Source organism: Ptiloglossa arizonensis, chromosome 1 (assembly GCF_051014685.1).
Source record: "Ptiloglossa arizonensis isolate GNS036 chromosome 1, iyPtiAriz1_principal, whole genome shotgun sequence".
NCBI classification, from domain to species: domain Eukaryota; kingdom Metazoa; phylum Arthropoda; class Insecta; order Hymenoptera; family Colletidae; genus Ptiloglossa; species Ptiloglossa arizonensis.
In genome coordinates, this window is record NC_135048.1 from 31,280,446 (window position 1) to 31,300,075 (window position 19,630).

The 19,630-nt window shown below is 48.2% G+C and overlaps 1 protein-coding gene across 2 annotated transcripts in view; it reads left to right on the top strand.

Annotated features, from left to right (window-relative positions):
• LOC143154146 (uncharacterized) overlaps positions 1 to 14,870 on the top strand; it is a 72,855-nt gene extending 57,985 nt beyond the window's left edge. Inside the window, exons 2-3 of one of the 2 annotated variants that reach the window (XM_076326023.1) lie at positions 9,247 to 9,426; positions 14,672 to 14,870. In XM_076326023.1, coding sequence (XP_076182138.1) covers positions 9,247 to 9,426; positions 14,672 to 14,785 — 294 coding nt within the window. In that variant the 3' untranslated portion in view covers positions 14,786 to 14,870. Of the gene's footprint in view, positions 1 to 9,246; positions 9,427 to 14,671 lie in introns of those variants that run through there. The other variant, XR_012994000.1, reaches the window with a different exon arrangement.
• The last annotated feature ends 4,760 nt before the right edge of the window (positions 14,871 to 19,630 follow it).

Here is a 19,630-nt window from a genome sequence, read left to right on the forward strand (position 1 = left end):
AAGGTGAGCACCGGGGTATACGTAATCCTCCGAGCATGCTCGCTCGGCACGATCCTTTTCGGAACTCGCGACGAGTAGCCGACGAGAACCGAACCGTGCGCAACACTCGGTCTTCGAATCTACTCCTTTATAAATCTTCGCGCTTTTGAGTCTCGGTGACCGCGTACCGCTTGCGCAACAGCTTCTGAAACAATTCGGGAACCCGTTCGTAGAAATCGTTTCGTTTCCAAACGGTCAATTTCGATACGATGCTTCGTCCGTCAACTAATTATTTTCGCTACAAATATTCCACGAATACGAGATTCGGCGCAACGTTCCACGATAGTTGCGTAAACGTAAATGAAAAATAAAACGAACGAGCGTTACGCAACACGGCCGCGGTACTCGGGTGGGTATCGAAGTTGCATCGCGATAAGAGATCACCTGCGTTCGTAAAACGTGAAAGTGACAAACCTTGCGAGAGACAGGTCGTAGTGTACGGTACGAGGTTACGGTCGGAGGCGTTCGAAGCGTCGGGATTATAACCGGAGTCTGCGCGTAACAATGGCAAAGAGAGAGTCCGCGCTGGCCGAGTCTAACGGTGAGCTGTCATCGTGTAGGAGTAAAAAACGTTATTGCGAGGCGGTAGCTGGTGCAAGTCGGCTCGCGAGTCGCGTGGAATACAACGGGGAGGTGCTGCGGGGCTCTCGCGGTAGGTGGTGGCGAAAAATCCATTATCCCGAGGAAGACATCGGGATCGGATCGTGGGGCAACCGGATCACGGCTATCGATTCGCGCGCGTTCGCTCGTGGCTCGTCGCCGTAAACTCGACGAAATTATTGAGACGTCGTGATAAACGCGGAGGGATCTGTGCGGCTAGGTCCGGGCCTCGGTTCTATTAACGGTCAGCGATAACGTCCGCCACGAGCTTCGAGCCGGTCGCGCGTCGCTATAAAGTCGAGCGCGTAACAGCCCGTCCGCGAGCCGGCTCGAGCCGAGTTTTACAACGCGCGCCGAGGTGTTACCCGCACGCGGTTATCGTAAAACCGAGCGTGTACGATTTCCGCGCCGTTTACGCCGAAAGAACAATCCACCCGGTGTTGGGTTTCCGCGCGACCGGTCTCGCGAGGACGGAACGTCTCCCGAGGCGTATCTCGATATCCCTTGTCCCAACCATCGACAGGATTCCAATAGGACTACGATTCCCAAATTTGTACGGTGATCGCCCGGTTCTCCTCGTCTACCTCGAGGCCCTAGACAGCTAGCCAGACCGAGGGGATCTAATGGTGATCGACGACGAGATCGATCTCCAGCGAGGTCAGGGTTCGCGGTGACTGACGACAGCCTTTGGGGTACTGTTAGCTTCAACCGAGAGGGAAACTTGGAGTTTCGTCGGATACTGCGAGACGCGGTTTCGAACATTTAGGGATAATCGAAAGGTGGTAGTGTTTCGGTGAGACGATCGTAGGTAGCCATTTTGAGACATACGGTACGGAAATAGTTATCACGGAAAGAGTAAAATCGTGAAATAGAACGATCGAATTGAACACTGAAGCTCCACCGGATAAGAATCTACTCACGGTAGACATTTGGTCTTTACTCGGGGGGAAGGTTTCACGGTGGCTGGCACAAAGGGGATGAAACGTAAAGTGGAAAGGAAGAGTGACCAAAGTGGCGGGACAAGAGTCGCTCCGTAAAAGCCGAGACGAATATAAAAATAAAAGTGGATCCGCGTGGAAGATAAGCGGAAAGCGAGGCCAAGAATCCAACGAAGAGTGCCAAACATCCTGTTGTCGTCCACGGTCGACCTAGAACGAAAGTAGACGTTTCGATCACCTTTGTCTCGAACTTGTGTAGCAAGTAGAACAAAGAAGTATACTCACTGGGGAAACCAAAACGAATAAGAATAAACGAGATCCTGGATGGAAGATACGAGGAACACTGGGCCAAGATTCAACGAAGGGTACCGAACACCCTGTTGGCTCCCAGAGACTGGAAAGTAGACTCTCCAGTGTGTTACGTCGAACGACCTGGAGACGGCCTGTAGAACGGTACACGAAACGGAAAGGGATAGTGACCGTAGACCGATCCGAGCGAGACAAACGGAAATAAAAGAATCGAGACGAATAGAAGAAACGAAATAAGTCTCGCGGTGCAAGATAAACGGTAAAGGGAGGCCAAGGTTCGTCCAAGAGTGTCAAACGTCCAGAGATGACTCGTTCGGAGAGCGGAGGTTCCAAAGTATCCAGTCTCGAGCAAGCCACAGGGTAGCCGCCTAGTTCACGGGGCGCTCGTAAGCGTGTAAAGAGAGAGGGCGTCCTTAGATGGTTCTCGCGGTGATTCGTCATAGGCGTGACCCAACGACGACGAACCACGACGAACCACGACCAAGACGACGACGACGTTCCATCGTAATCGCGTCATCGACGTCCACGACGCTCGAGTTTTTTCATCCAGATAGGATCTCGCGACGTTGTTACCGCATACCGCTCGATACTCGCCGGTCGGCGGAGGCCTTCGACTGGAGGCTTCTCGTCGCGCGCAGGTGCCGGTCCGGTATCTCGGTCGATCGTTCGCGAGCATCCGTCGATCCTGTACGACGTCTGTGATCCACGCGTGAATATACATCGTCGTTGGATCGTCGAGCGTGTCGCGAGCAGTACGATTCGACGAGGCAACCACTTCGTGGACGTATCGAACGTTTCCGCGACGCGAGACAAGGTAAACGGAAGACGTCGAAGCCGGGCGGCGCCGGGCGGTTTCAACGCGAGAGCAGCAAAAGCGGGAGAGCGCAGGTAGAGGATAGTAGGCAGCCCGGACCGAGCAGCGGGTGCTCCGGATCCGACTGGACCGGTTTTGCCCGGATTCCCTAGGAGTTCTAGCCTTCGGGACTCGCAAGAGCGCGGTGGGATCGGCTGCTGGTCACCGGTCGGCATTGCGACGCAGAAGACCGGACTCTTTGGCCAGCAGCTCTCTGCTCACGGCTCTCTCGTCTTCTTCGCGGGCTTTCTTCTCTCCCTTCGCCTTTCTTCCTTCCGTCTTCTGCCTCCTCGTTTCCCTCGCGAGGCTGTTACCCCAGCGGGGAGGAAGTTTCGCGCCGTATCGGCGGACCCGTTCCCCCCCTGCTACCCACTACGTTTCAACGTATCATTTATCATCGGACGAGAACGCGCCTCGTTACAACGAGCACGCTGCACACCCTCTCTCTCTCTCTTTCTCTCCTCTCTTCGAGCTTCTTCTCTCTCGCGCTTCTTTTTTCTCTCTCCCTCTCTCTCTCTCTATCTCCAGCTCATCCGGCCGCTCGGCTGGCCGGCTCTCTGATGACTTGATACTACGCGCGGACCAGCTTCGCGCGACACCGATACGACCGCGCACTATCTGATCCGTTCCCGGAGAGAAACCGAGGGAGTCCTCCTCTTGCTTTTCTTGCCGCGGCGTGAACCAACCGAGAGAGCCACGGGATACGCGGAGCCTCCGCTTGGATTCTGCGCGATCCAAGATATTGCTGGTCCGTTGCCTGCCACCGCTTCTGCCCGGACCTTTAATTATAGGAGTAGCTACGCAATTTGTCTTGTTATCGATTCGAGATTTCAGTCTCGGCTCCGAGAGAGAGTACCCCGGCCTGCGTAGCGCCGAGACGATTCGGCTCGCGTATACCTCCACTGCTTGGAAAACGATCCCTCGGGTGGGGGGTCTCGTGGCCACGCCTTCTTAACCCCCACCGCGCGTCCTATAGGGCCCTGTGTTACCCTCTCGTCGTCTTTCGCCACGATTACAACGAATTTTCACGCTCGAGTTTCTTCCTGGTCCTCGCCATACTGCAATGAGAACGAAAGGAATTAGTGTATTAGTGATTTAGTATGCACTGACTGTTTTCCAGGCATTGTGAATCGTTTTTTTTTTTCTCGCGGTATTCAAGTTTTGGATAAGTTCCTTCGCGGTGTATCGGATGATTTTTATCATTCTTGGTGTAGTATCATAGCGAGTGCTAGAATGTGGATATGCTGATTATTATAGCGAGTGCTAGAATTCATATCCACGTGTGCTACGAAGAGGCAGACGATGCACGGTTCGGACACTAACGTCTCCTCGAAATGGGAATCATTAATTTATCGGCTTTCCTGTAAGTGATTTAATATTTTTTGTGATTTTGTAATCTCGACGCATCTGCACTCAGTTCTCTCGTCACTGTACAAAAATGGCAAATATTGGGGCATCGTTTCTCTTCCAGAACCTGGGACTGATTTTTTCTGGCAGAGTTACAATCTCAACGCAGCTTCTGTGTCTTTTCTACGAACATCTTCTCAAAATATAATTAATTAACGTATCCTCTTTGCTTCAGATTCTTTGAATTACTTTCTCTCGTGGTCTCACGGTCTTTATCCTCTCACCATGGTACTATACCGAAGAAGATAAAAATTAGCGCATCCACATTCTAGGACTCACCATGATAGTATATCAAAGATGACAAAAAATAGCGTATTCACATTCTAGCACTCACTATGGTACTATACTGATGATGATAATAATTTACACATCCACGTCCTAGCACTCACTATGATACTATACCGAGAAGGATAAAAATTAGTGTATCCACATTCTAGTACTTACCATGATAGTATACCAAAGATGATAAAAAATAGCGTATCCACATTCTAGCACTCACTATGGTACTATATCGAGGATGATAATAATTTGCATATCCATATCCTAGCACTCATGGTATTATACCAAAGATGATCAAAAGTAGCGGATCCACATCCTAGCACTCACCGTGATACTATGATAAAAATGAAAGTATCCGCATTCTAGCACTCACCATGATAGTATACCAAAGATCACAAAATAGTAGCGTATCCACACCCTGGCACTCACTATGGTACTAGAAAGAAGATTATAAAAAGTAGTGTTCAGTCATATCCTAGCACTCATTATGGTACTAGAAAGAAGATGATAAAAAGTAGTGTTTATTCACATCCTAGCACTCACTATGGTACTAGCAAGAAGATGATAAAAAGTAGTGTTCATCCACATCTTAGCACTCACCATGGTACTACACCGATGATGACAAAAAAATAGCACATTCATATCCTAGCACTCACTATGATACTACACCGATGATGATAAGAATCACCGCATCAACATCCTAGCACTCGTCATTCCAAACTTGACAAAAAACATCGCATCCACGTTCTGGCACTCGTCATCTCAAAGTTGACAAAAACCCTCGCATCCACGTCCTAGCACTCGTCGTTCCAAAGTTGGGAAAAAACATCGCATCCACATCTTAGCACTCGCCATTCCGAAGTTAAGAAAAAGTAGTCGCGTTCGAGACCCGGGCACACGTGCCTACCGGTGTTGAGCGAACAATTTTATCACCGTGTTTTTTTCGCTCGCGCGGCAAGGTCCGGGGGAGCTCGAGTCCCGAGTATCCACCTCTGCGTCCACTTTCGTGCTCGCTATTATATTTCCCTGCGGAAGAGAATCTCTCTCTTGGCCGTTTCGCGCCGACAATTCCCGCGGCTTACCCTACTCGCCGGCACTCGAGACCCGAGGCCTCTTTCAGGCCGCATCGGAATCCAGTTTTCGAATCGGGTTCATCCTCCTGAAACGGTCCAGGATGACCGTTGCCCGGCCGAGGAAGCGGCCTCGACACCGGCCCGTCTCTAACCGTCACGGTTTTGTCTCCTCGCTCGGGCAGCTTGCACGGAGAAAGGTGTCCGCGCGAGCAGAAAACCAAAAGGGTTGCGTCGTCGTCGTCGTCGTCCGCCCCGCGCCTCCAAGGGTGAGATCGCCTCCTCGCCGTGGTCCCGCGCGACTCATTGTGCCGGCGTCCACGGTGATGAATTCGGTCATTAATTAGCCCAACTAACCGGGCGACTCCTCGTTCATTTTTTAAGCCTCCCCGAACCGACCGTCTCCTCGTACCTCTCGCTCGGTTATCCCGCATGCGGAACCGAGACGCAACGAGGACCGTGGCGTCTCTATCGGCGGGAAGGAAACGCGGAACGAATTTTTTATCTCACCGACCGAGTCGGCGGGTTCCTTTATTTACGGTGGCGGCGATTTAAATTAATATTACCCAGCGTTTTCCCTCCGCAACGGAGAACCAACAGCCCTACCCCAATCGGTGTGCAGCCTGTCCTCCGCGTGGACTTTCTATGCTCTCTGCTCGCGAACGTAATAGTTGGTTCGATAAGTTTAAGAATTTTGATAATTTTAATAAGTTGAATAATTTTGATAATTTTGATAATTTTGATAATTTGGTACTGTTCAAGAAGTTTTATCCAACGACAAAACTTGTGGAATAACCCAGTATTAAGTTCGAACGAACGAGGCGCGAGCCATTGGAAGTGGGGCCCCGTTTCTGGGCCCGTATGGGTGGGAATTTTCCGACTTTGTCAAAGAATGAATGTTATGTTTCTTTTTAACTCGAGTCGATTTTTATAAATCATTCGATTACTCGAAATTCGTCAATGTTATCGAAGAAGCTTTCTGCGCCTTCTTTATTTTCAATTGTACCTGATTTTATAACCCGTTTGCGTTTTAGTTTGGTTATTAGTTATTATCGCCAAGTTGCAGTTATTATTCGTAGTTACACTATGGTTAACTTTTATTTCAAGACGTTTATTTTCGTTTCGCTTGTAATCGGATACTTTTAATCATTCTGACGGTTGTTTACGTGTTTCTAAAACGAGAAACGTCGAGCCAAGTACGAGCGACGACCTCCGAAAGTGGAAGATCCGCCTCCGGGGGGCAGGGGCCGGATCGTCCTCGACGACCGCGAGCCTCGAAACCCGGAACAATTTCAAAATAATATCCGCAAAGTTTTCTTCTCCGTTTATAAATTATCTCCCTGGAAATGATCGAATATCGCGCGATGCTTTATCATCGTCGATGCATCGAGCAACCGTGAATTATCGATTGCAACAAAGTGTAACAAAACGGAAAGAAACGAACAGATACGATCGAAGGTCGCGTTACGTTCGAGCGAAACGTTCTAACAACGAATCAAAAGCAAAAAGACCTTTATCTCGGCCACCTACAACTTAAAGACCGATAATTACCGTCGATAAGGAAAAAAAGAAAAAAAAAAAAAGAAAAAATCACATAATTGCTTGTTTACCCACAATTATTGGCGTTACCGTGGCAAAAGGAGATTCGAAATAAATATTAATAACAAGAATGTTCCCCGTGCACGACGATCGCGTATCCAACGACGAAAGTCCCATGGAGAGTGAACGGTGCGAAAATAAATAAGAAAAAGAAGAAAAAAAAAAAGAAAGAGAAACGAGTCCTCGAGCCACGATCAAAGTTTCCTTCGATATCGATTCGAGTTTTTTCCATCGTGAGTGACACCGGTTGTTTTCGTCTTCGCTTGGTCGATCGATCAACGTCGAGTTCCATCGCGATCGTTGCGCGCCGCGGAAAATAATTATTCCGTTCTGGAAAATTCTCGCGCGATCTACCTACCATTGGAATACATATATTCGTAGCGTACCACGAGGGGACTCGATAACTAATTGGGACTGGATCGAATGTTGCGCGCGGTAGGGGAACGAAGCTCGATTCCTCGCGCCGGACGTCTTCGATCGTTACTCGCGCGAAGGCGTTACTCGCTACCGTTTCGCGCGTGCTATTTCTCGCGCGGCCGATAGCGGATCGATGGGTTCGAGCGTTCATTATCGAGTCGAGCGCTTAGCGACGCTAATGTCAATAATTTCGATTCGCGGGGGGGGCATTATCGTCGCGACGCGAAACGTAACGTGTAATCGATCGAACGGATTACGTTAATTGCATCATCAGCGAGCACCGTCCGGCCGAGAACTCGAAGAGGCGTGGAGGATTCGACGGTGGAATATTTTTCCATAAATGACCGCCGCGTTACCCGTAACCCCTTTTCGAGACGCCGATCGGAATCGTTTCTCGTCCCCGAGAACCGTCATTAGCACCGAGTCGAACACGAAGGAGGGGAGGGAAGAATCACGATCGTTCTCGCGAATCAATTTTTCACCGATACGGACGTCATTGTCGTCGATCGTGCGAATCGAGACGCTTTGTGACGCGCGGAGAACGGTGACGAGACCGATCTGTGCTTCGTTCGGGCGTTAGGCGGTGAACCGGGAGTCAGCTGACGCTGAGCGTCACGCGTGACGCCCGGTGACCCACGCGGAGTCAGCGGAGTCAGCGGAGTTTCCGATTTCAAGCATTCTAGAGTTTAACCCGGACGGGATTCGTGGGAAAATTTTAATTAATTTGTAATATAATGTCCAGATTCGGTCGTTGGGAGTATCCAGAGTTGTTTTTCTTTCGAGATAGTCGACAAGGATGCCCTTTAACGACTGGAAAGTAATAGTATTGTAAAAAGAGAGATGTTACCTTAGTGCAATGTATGCGTACCAAGATCGTAGTTTCGAAATTTAGTTAAACTTAATTTAAAAGAAAATTTCCTTATCTTCCATCGGTCGTCCTACATTCTCGTTGGATATTAAAATAACGAACGTTAACCACTAGGTAGCGTGGACCTTCTCGGAACATAATATTATGTAATCTTAAATGCTCGTTAAACGCGTTCTTTGGGTTCTTTCGTGCAATGTCCAACCAGCATAGGTACATATAGAATGTTCTAATAGGCATAGTTTAATTGTTCAACGCTAGAACCATCGATAGCTGTAACTATTGAGGGAGGGAAGGGGTGAGAGAGAGTGAGAGTAAATAAATTTATTAGTAACTGTCACCAACAGTTGCGTTCTAGTTCCAGCGAGAAGTCAGCGTTGATATAAAACGTCTCGAGAAGTTGAACGTTGATATCTAGAAACAAACACCGTGTATCTTGGTATATTACTTACCCCGATCGAAGATCACCTTTACGAACAATGTACGTTATAAATATTAACAACCTTGAAAATACTCGAAACGTTGGAAAGATATATTTCTTCCTTCGAAATCACTCCAATTGTTCCATAAACGTTTTTCCTGTCGTTAAGGTGATCTCGTTCGACCGAGACACTATACAAATAAATAAGTCGTGACTCCGATTCTCGTTTCTCTTCTCTTACCTCTTCTCTTACCTACGATTCGACCGTTCTCTTCGAGTAAACTATATCCACCTCGGCTTCCTTGAAACAAACATGTCCGATTTCTCACCTGAATTCTAATCGAGGAGAGAATTTAGTATTTAATCGAGACAGTTCGGAAGCCGTGGATGGACCCGATCCATCGAACCCGATGATGGCAAATCTAAATCTCTGCTTCACGAAATTGCAGTATCGCTGCCCTCGGATCGCCGGTCGTCCCGTGGACATCTCCTGGACCCAATCTTCGTCGTCGTCCTCGTCGTCCTCGTCGATGGCGTTCGATTCTCGAGGCGCTCCAGAGGTCCGGGAAACGAGGTCCGTCGATTGCGCGCGGTTCGAACGCTTGGACTCGATCGTCGTCGGATTCGAGGTAAGACTTCACTCCTCCGGAGACATTCGTACGGAACTGTCGTCTGTGAACTGAAAAAAAGAGGGTCAAAAAATATCAATCTTGCTCCAAGTTGTGCGTTCTGTATTCGAAAGATCAATTTTTGTGCTGGACACGTGGAGAGTTGTACAGTTAGGAGCTGGAAGACGACTCATGGAATGTACTGTCGGTCCGTGAGAAGAACGCAAACGAGTGCAGAGTAGAACTTAGACTGAGTGAGATGATTTGGATAGAGTGACCTAGTAGAATTTAGTAACTCCCTCATTGGTCGAGAAAGATTGTCACGTTATGTGTGCGACAGTAGGGGAGCTGGTAGACTACCAGAGTGGGTATTGAACACTCGTTGGCCTTCTTCTCGCGAACAGACAGTAGCACCATGTGTAAAGAAATTATGAACAGCATCGTACGTAGTACCGTGACTAGAGTTCCTAGTAGAGGCTAGTAGCTCCCCTATTGGTCGAAGACGATCGTCACGGTATGAGTGTGATGATAAGGAAGCTGGTAGACTACCAGAGTGGGGATTGAGCACTCATTGGCCTTCTTCTCGCGAACAGACAGTAGCACCATGTGTAAAGAAATTATGAACAGCATCGAGCAATGTTTGTTTACTTCCAAAGCTTCGAAAACTCATGAATATTATTCTAAATATTTTCCAAGAGTCAATTTCTCAATTCCTCACAGTACTATGTCGAGCTGAAATGTGACCTTGATCAAGATGAATGTAGTACCATGTCTAGAATTCCTAATAGAGGCTAGTAGCTCCCCTATTGGTCGAGGATGAACGTCACGGTATGTGTGTGACAGAACAGGAGCTGATAGACTACCAAACTGGGGATTGACCACTCGTTGGCCTTCTTCTCGCGAACAGACAGTAGCACCATGTGTAAAGAAATTATGAACAGCATCGAGCAATGTTTGTTTACTTCCAAAGCTTCGAAAACTCATGAATATTATTCTAAATATTTTCCAAGAGTCAATTTCTCAGTTCCTCACAGTACTGTGTCGAGCTGAGATATAACCTTTCTCAAAGTGAACGTAGTACCTAAGAGGAATCTAGATCAATGCTTGCTCAGTCCCAGACCTTCTTCGAAGGTCGACCAAAACATCCAACTCGATACTATTCGCAATTTCTCTCGCGAGTAATCTTCTCAGCTCCGCACAGTAGGTTCCCCGTACTCGTCGCGAGTTTCAACGAATCCTCGTACAACGATGAATATTTTTCACGGTATGGCGATACTCGATTCGTTCGGAAGACGGTAACGATGCTCGGAGGCTTATCGGTTCGTCGCTTCACGGACGTAGGGTTAAACGGGGAGCTTGGAGGTTCTCCGAAGCGAACGACGCCGACGCTGGAGGGGGAGGAGACGGCGGATTTACGATTCCAACGCGAGGGAAGGAAGGGTAATCGGCAGTCGCGAGCTCGTGGATCAACTCGTTGCGATTCGTTAATTATTACCGTCGAGCGGGACTAGAGCGGGTCCGTGTAGCGGTCGTCGCCGATACGGAGGGGGCTGGGGGGCAGGGAGGAAGGAGGCGCGGAGGGGCGGGAGGGTGGCGCGCAGGCGGAGGAGCAAAAAAGACGGTCGATCGTTAGCAAGGTACAAATTTCGCCATTTGCCGCAATAAACCTTCGAACCCGCTTGTAACTTCTTCTTATGGGAGGCATGAGTAATCGCCTTGTTAGCCCTTATGGCCTATAGCGCTCATACGCTCGCTCCCTTGTCCATGGGAGGGACAACAACAACAACAACGGCAACAACGGCCGACATGCACGCACCGCGATCGCGAAAAAAAAGAAGAAAAAAAAAAGGAAGAGGAGGAGGATAAAAAAGAAAAAAGAAAAAAAAGGAACCAAGAGGATACGATCGGGGGTAGAGCGAGACGGAAGAGGAATCGTGGCGAAGCTGCTCGAGAGAACGCGCGCGGGGGAGTCGGTGGAGGGGGGCAGAGTGGGAGAACGGGGGACGGCGAAACGATAGGGGTACGAAACGCGAAACACACGCGATATATATACCCCATCGACACCGGGCTCTGTGTAACGAGCGAACCAAAGGACCCGCCGATCCCCAGGTAGAACAGAAATCGAGAAGGAGCGAACGAGAGTGGCCTGCGCGCGACTGCACGAAGAGAGAGAAAGAGAGAAAGAGAAAAACAGGGAGAGAGGGAGAGAGAGAAAGAGGGAGGCCAAGGCATTTGCGTTGTAACCGAGAAACGAGCAAAAAACGAACGCGCTGGAGAACGAGAGGAAGGACTCGGGAGAAGCGCCGGGGGTGGAAACGGACCGAGGGGTCCCTTTTGTATTTTCGCGTTTCTTTCCTCTCCACCGCGAGAAATTTAATTACCTCGCGCCCGAACCCCGTCCCTACCACTTAATTAGTAGCCTATAAATTAGAATATCGTATCGACGAGAGGGCACACCGCGCGGAGCACCGAAGATTTCCAAGAACCGATGATTTCCGCTTCTTTGGAACGACGATCGATGGGGAACGGTGGATTCCCTCGAGAAGTGTCGCGTCGGTCCGACGAAACTGCGACAACTCGACGGGGAGGATTTATACACAGCGAGTATTCGAAATAATTACGAAATACTCGATTGTTTCGATTTCGTTGCAAACAGAGCGAAGCTTTCACGAAGAATTTTCCGTGACCGTTTTCCCATTTTCTTGAGAAGAAATTGAAAAAGAGCTTCCGAAATCCAAACCGCGACGATTCTGTTATTTAAATCTTGACGATTGTCGGAGACAACGGTGAACGTGTGTACGCAACGCGACCTTTAAACTCGATAATTTGCCATCCAGGTAATACGAAGGATGTTAATTAAAGATAAGTGTCCACCGCGATAACGCTTGAACCACTTACGGGACAAAGAGCCAGGGATTTTGTCTATTTCTCCCGAGCGAAATCCCACCGATCGAATACTCCGTCTTTGTGTTTATTCCGTGAAGGTTGTTTCAAGGTCGCTCGGATACTTTTTTCCCAACAGTTGCAGAAACCAAGTACGGTTAAGTACCGATACGTACGCGGTACACGTTCTCGTTCAGTTTCGTTTATTTCGAGGCAATTAAAATTCAAATACCGTTAGAAACGACCGCGAACTCACCGAGGGGCCCGATAAGACCGTTTTCCTTCGTTTCGCGACCCAATCGACGCGAGATTGATCCACGCTCGCAAAAAATCCAGCGTCGTGTTCTCTGAACGACGAAATTCTCCGGAGAAATAGCGAGAGGATTGCTCGTGCTTGGACTACCGCCTCGAAGCTCGAGCAAGGGGTGGGGGTTGGTGGGACGTAGGGCCCCGCGGTTCCCGATCCGCGATTCGATCTTCCCGTGGGCCGTTTTCGGGCCGAAAGCGCGTCATCTCCGTCGAGGTCGTGGCTGTACCCCCTTTACCCCGGGGAACCGATTCTCGCGGGACCTACGGCAACGGAGGGGGGAGAGGAGACACGCGGATATACGCGGCACGCACACGCGCGCGCACACTCGTGCCCGCAAGTCGCGTGGCCCCATATCTTAAGAAGAAGCCAGGGGGGGTCCGGCGAAGGACAGCGAATGGGGACTAACACTGTTTTATCGTGTAGCCAATTAATAACGTTTCCCTGGGTCTCCCCCTTCGCTGCCCCCCCTCCACGGCTCCACCTTCGCCCGCGAAGAAGAGATCTCGCCTTGGAGATATCCGAGGACTCTCCCGGACCCCCGGAAGGCCCTGCCAAACCCGTACCTGCGCGACCCTGCACCCCGCTCGTTTTACCGGAATCACGACGACACGGGACCACCCTCCGCAGCTTCTGGGCCCACCTGATTTTCTCAGGTCGTTACGTACGATAGTCGTGACCCACTCTTGGAAATTCCGCTACGGAACGTTTCGAAGAATATTTACGAACTGCTCGAGTACACGATAAAAGTTCGACTCGGTGGGAACGAAAGGAACGATTTTTGAGGTTAGATCGCGATCGAGTTTTTGGAGTCGATGCGAAGTTAAGAAGAGGTAACCTAGACCTAATTCAGATCTTCTATTGCAAATTGCGTGTTGAAACGTTTCGAGGAATATTTACGAACTGCTCGAGCGCACGATAAAAGTTCGACTCGGTGGAAACGAAAGGAACGATTTTTGAGGTTAGAACGTGATTTAGATCGATTTCTTGGCGGCAAATTCAAGGGGAGGGAATAATTGTAGTAAAGAACGTACCGCGCAATAGAACAATAGAAAAATGGACAATAGAAAGTTGTTAACGTTTCTTTGAGATTCGACGCGTTGTGTGTATCGATAATTGTGTTAACCTATTAAGATCTCTCGACCAAGAGATAATCTGCACTTAACTGACTCCTTCTTGGATATTGCGCGTTGGAAGATTTCGTGGAATATTTACAAACTGCTCGAGTACACGATAAAAGTTCGACTCGGTGGAAACGAAACGGAACGATTTTTGAGGTTAGATCGCGATCGATTTTTTGGCGTCGATATGAACTTAAGTAGAGGGAATAATCGGAGTAAAAAACGTACGCACGTGTGCAACTTTTTATCCACACGGATGGAAAATAGAAAATTGTTAACGATTCCTTGATATTCGGCGCGTTGTGTGTATCGATAATTGTGTTAACCTATTAAGATCTCTCGACCAAGAGGTAATCTACACTTAACTGACTTGCTCTTGCATGTTGGAATACTTCGAGGAACACTTGCGAACTATTCTAGTACACGATAAAAGTTCAATTCGGTGGGAACGAAAGGAACGATTTTTGAGGTTAGAACACGATCTAGATCGATTTCTTGGCGTGAAACTCAAGAGGAGGGACTAATTCTAGCGAAGAACGTATCGCACGTGTATCACTTTTATCAACACGGATGTAAAATAAAAAATTGTTAACGTTTCTTTGAGATTCGGCGCATTGTGTGTACCTATTAAGATCTCTCGACCAAGAATAGAGTGTATCGATTTATTTCTTAATTCGAGGATCAATCTACCCCTTTTCTCGACGTATCCAAATACGTATCGTACTCAACCCAGCTCAACAATAATTCGAAATTTGCTCTACCCTTACTGTAACTGCTCGGAGTACAATTTTTATTGAAAATTCATCTCGAATACCGTGCGATCCGTTCGGCGAAACACGCGAGGGTGGTGAATATTACAAAGATCGATAACATCTCGATCGGTCGAGAGTTCGGTATCCCCAGGCGGAACCTCCGAATGTAACGTTTTAACAGGGTTTTGCTTGTGTTGTTGCAGCTTACAGATTTCTCTCGTATCGTCCTGCTGCCAAGCGATCGTTCCAGGGTCCCGTCGCAGCCAGGCATCGTGTCAGTGTGGAAATTGCATACATTACATAGAATTACGGTATAAGTTGTGTTAAATCAATGTTAATCGCTGTAGCGAAGTGGGGTATTAACAATAAATACATTATTTTATGTAAAATGCGTTCTCGTGTTCGTTACCTTTCACCGATGACCGCGTCTCCCGTCGCGGAATCGTTCAACCCTTTCGCCACTTCACCGAAACGATAAAACGCGTTTGGAAAACCGACCTGTGTACTTTCGCGTTAAAAATCAGCCACGTTCGTCCCGCCGGAGAAAAAATTTCGTTTCCTCGGTGTCTCTTTAGTTACCATCGCCACATCGTTCAGTCAAAATTTCGTTCTTCGACTCGGAATCAAATAAAAAAAAAAAAAATAAAGATATCGTATAAAGCGTATAAAACGTCCACTGTTATTTTAATCAACTCGGTCCCGGTCGGTGCGACTCGACAGGGTCGATTACCGTTTCCGAAAGTCGTTTCGAAGTTGGCCGCGTGCGAGACGGGGTGCGAGAGTCCTCGAATTGGTCGCGTTACGTTCACAGCCAGCCCGGTAAGGGCCGTTTTCGACGTTTCCCTCCGCGGGACAAGGAAGCACGGGGCACTCCTTGTTTCTTTTTCTCTTCCATTGTTTTTTTCCAGGGTCGTTCGGCGTGCACCGAGGGAAAAAAAGAGTGGCTCGTAAAGAGCGGCTGCAACGGCCGGCATCTGCGATGCGCAATTAACGAAAGGGTTTTCACCGGGCTCGGCCACCCCATCTCGCCCGTTTCGCGACACAGAGCCGTGCCCAGCCGCCGCCGCCTCCGCCGCCAACGCCGCCAACGCCGCCAACGCCGACGCTGCTCGTTGACAAGCCGTTTGATTTATAACGAGCTTTTATTTTTTAATCCCGGGCGCGAGAGTCACCCTCTTCCTCCGGCCACCGCTCACACCCGCGGTCCTTCCCTTACCGAATTTATCGCCCGAACTCTCGTTCCTCTCGGGCGCGGATCGGCCGCTCTCCGCGCCTAATTTCGTCCCGCGGAAAGGGACGATCGTCGCGCATCCAACCTTGAGACAATGTAGAGATCTCCCATCGAGACGACGTGGATCCAAGATTCGAGCATCGATACCGATCTCCGATCGAGACAATGTAGAAGACCTCCCATCGAGACGGTGCCGATTTTCGCCCGATGGAAGTTACATTCTTTTCATCGTGACGATGTAGATATTCTTTCTTTATTGCGCACTATATGGCTCTTTGATGTAGACAACTTGGTTCTTGCGTTGAGACAATGCCGATCCTCGATCGAGACAAGTTGCATCTTCGATCGATGCGGTGAGGGCGCGAACAGGGGGGCCGAATAGACGCGAAACTTTCGAGCACGGCGATCACGGCGCACGGGATTTGGGACTCGACGGCACTTAACCCTCGGGATGGCTTACGAAATTACTTTATGGCAGATCAGAGCCGCGTTTTAGATTGCACGGGGGGTCCCGGACACGGTACGGGGGTACCCGCGTCGGCTGCGACGCGTCCGAGGATCGTTTCCACACCGTGCGACAACGAGCAGCCAGACCCTCGAGGATTCCGCAAATGGAATCCTGATTACGTGTAACGTCATCGGTAATCCATCGTGTCCCGCGACATCTTGCGTTTTAGAAACGTTCACGCGTATCGTTCCACTGGTACAATTTCTATTAGACGTTCACGCGTCGAATGAGACACCAAAACTCGGATCGTGATCAACTTTTCATCATTTCGCGATCTGAAGAACATTTCTCACAGGTACGCTTATTCGATGATATTATTGCTTTTATAGTTTTCGAAGAGAATTTCTTTTTATTTAGAAATTATCCGAGTTTGTCTTGTACTTCTTCCGTGCAACCTATTCGATATTTCGTGTTGCGAGTTTTGCAAAAAAATTTCTTTCCATTGAGAAATTATCCGAGTTTCTCTCTATGCTTTTCGTAGCCTGTTCGATACTTTGCTTTGCAAGATTTAGAAAAAAATTGTTTACCATCGAAAAATTATTCTAGTTCTAGAATAGTATACCTTAGAGTAGTACACCCAGGTTACTCTGAATTTACCTTCTACTTCTTCGAATAATATCTTATACGATATTTCGCGTTGCGAGTTTTGCAGAAAAAATTTCTTTCCATCGAGAATCCAAGTATTATCCGATTTTTTCCCTATGCTTCTCGTAACCTATTCGATATTTTGCTTTGCAAGATTTAGAAAAAAATTTCTTACCATCGAGAAATTATTCTAGTTCCAGAATAGTATACCCTAGATAGTAGTAGTAGACGTAATTAGAACAGTAGAGTTTGTTCGATACTTCGCGTTGCAAATTTTCCATGAAATCTGGCTCGAAGTCCGTTAATTGCCGAAATACGCGAGACGAGTTGTTCTCTTCTTTTTTTATCGAACTCGACAACATTTCCGCTTACGGGTAACGTCGTAGAGATCCACTGACGCATATCTCTTTTATGGAACAGTTTCCGTTAAACGGTGCACATTTATCGTAACACCGCGTACGTAGAACCGCGATAAGATTTAATAACTTGGACGACAGCTCGAACGTAAAGTCGATTCGTTAACACTGGGATATTTTCGGGAACAATCTTGCGGCAATTGGTCAACAGAAGTAGCAATTTACGCCGGTGTAGTTTCACGAGAACCGGTCCTGCGCAACGCAAAATATTCACACTTGTTTCGTCAGTGGTTAACTTTCGCGGGGCTCGGGACCGTGCAGAGATAAGGCGAACAAAATTTTGCATTCTTTACGCAGCGAGCATTTTTCTTTTAAATGTACACAGCTCGCGTAGATACACCGTATATCTGTACACATATACAAACGCGACGAGATTCGTACGACGGTGTTCAGAATTTTAGCGCCGATCTTGACGCGGATATATCACCGCGAAATTGTTTACACCCCGATTAATCCCTTTCAGGACGTATTAATTACTTCGCGGAGAAATTCTTCCCGTCGCGAAATTATCCAAGTTTCCCCGATACTTTGTTACAAGTTCGACAAGAAAATTTCTTCCCGTCGCGACGTTATTCTAGTTTCCCCTATACCTCGATGCAGCCTATTCGATATTTCGCGTTACAAGTTTCCCAAGAAAACTTCTTCTCATCGCGAAATTATTCTTTCCTTTTATTTATCTTCCAGGCTCTATTCGATATTTTCGCAAGTTCGACGAGAAGATTTCTTCCTATCGAGAAATCCTAGTTTCGCCTCTACCTCGATATAAGTACACTATTCGATGTTTCGCGGTATAAATTTCACAAGATTTCTATTTATCGTGAAATTATTCTACCTCTTCTTTTATTTACTCTCTCTAAATTTTATTTCACAAGTTCGCCAAGAAAATGCCATCCCACTTTCACAAGAAAACTTCTCATCGCGAAATTATTCTTTTTCTTTATGTATTCTCCATGCTCTATTCAATATTTTCACAAATTCGTCGAGAAGATTTTTTCCTATCGAGAAATTTTAGTTTCGCCTCTACCTCGATATAAGTACACTATTCGATATTTCGCGTTGTAATTTCACAAGATTTCTTCTCATCGTGAAATTATTCTTTCCCTTTATTTATCCTCGATATTTTCGCAAGTTGGACGAGAAAATTTCTTCCTACCGAGAAATCCTAATTTCACTTCCTCCTCGATAAAAGTACCCTATTCGATATTTCGCGTTAAGAGTTCCCAAGAAAACTTCTCATCCTAAAATTATTCTTTCCCTTTATTTATACTCTACGTTCCATTCGATATTTTCACAAATTGTAGAAAATTTCTTCCTACCGAGAAATCCTAATTCCACTTCCCCCTCGATAAAAGTGCACCATTCGATATTTCGCGTTACGAGTTCCCCAAGAGAACTTCCCCCCTATTGCAAAATAATTATTCGACCCTTCTCGAGTACGATGATCCCATACGATATTTCGTTTCGCAAGATTTCCAGGAAATCTGGCCCCGGCGCCGTTAATTAGCGAAACGCGCAAGACAAACAAGTAAGCGCGCACGTAGCGAGTCCCGGAGTCGTTGTTTTCTTCCCTCCGGTTGTCGGGTGGGTTTCGTTCGAGGAATGAAAATAATCGGTCGTGGAAAAGGGACGGAAGGTCGAAAGTGCAAACTCGGTGAGTTCCGTAGGTGGATGTTAAAGGAGCGTCTAGGTAGGCGACGGAGCTCGTTCGGCCGTTCGACGAGGCAATTCCGCGCGGGCGCTCGCGCGGACGCGAGACGACCGGCCGGTCGGCAGCCCGGGTTTGAGCACCTCTTTGTAATTTTACGTTGCCGTGGGGTGGCTAAAGCTGACGCAGTGGGGTAGGTGGTCGTGGTATGCCCAGTAGCCAATTCCCGGCTCTGGCCTCGACTCGCCGGGTCCATTCATCGCCGAGCACTACGTGACCGGTTTACCAATCCAGCTCTTCCTACACCAACACCGACGCCCCTGTCCTGTCTCTCTGTACCTTTTCGCCCCGGCACCGCCGGCCCTGTACCTTCGCGTGTACGTGTATCTCTGCCAAACAACCCCCGGAGTCGTATCGACCCGCCACCGACCTCCCCACCCCTCCCGCGATACCGAAATTCTCTCGTCAACGATTTTCCAAAGGTTCGATTCGACCGATTCAGCCGAAAGCCACTCGAAGAAGTCTTTCCACCTAAAACCCGTTGGCTTTCCACGGACGTACCACCGGTCGTACCGTTCGGACGCTTTACGTACTGCTCGACGAGTTAGAAAAGATCCCTGGGGTGGACGCGGACGAGGTCACGCCTCTTCCCCCACCACTCGTCGATTTACCTCTTCGATTCCGCGCCGATGGTACTTTCCTCCGATCTTACGAAACTTGAATGCATTTCGTCGATGAAAGTATCTCGTTGCTCGACGCGTCGTTACTCAGACGCTT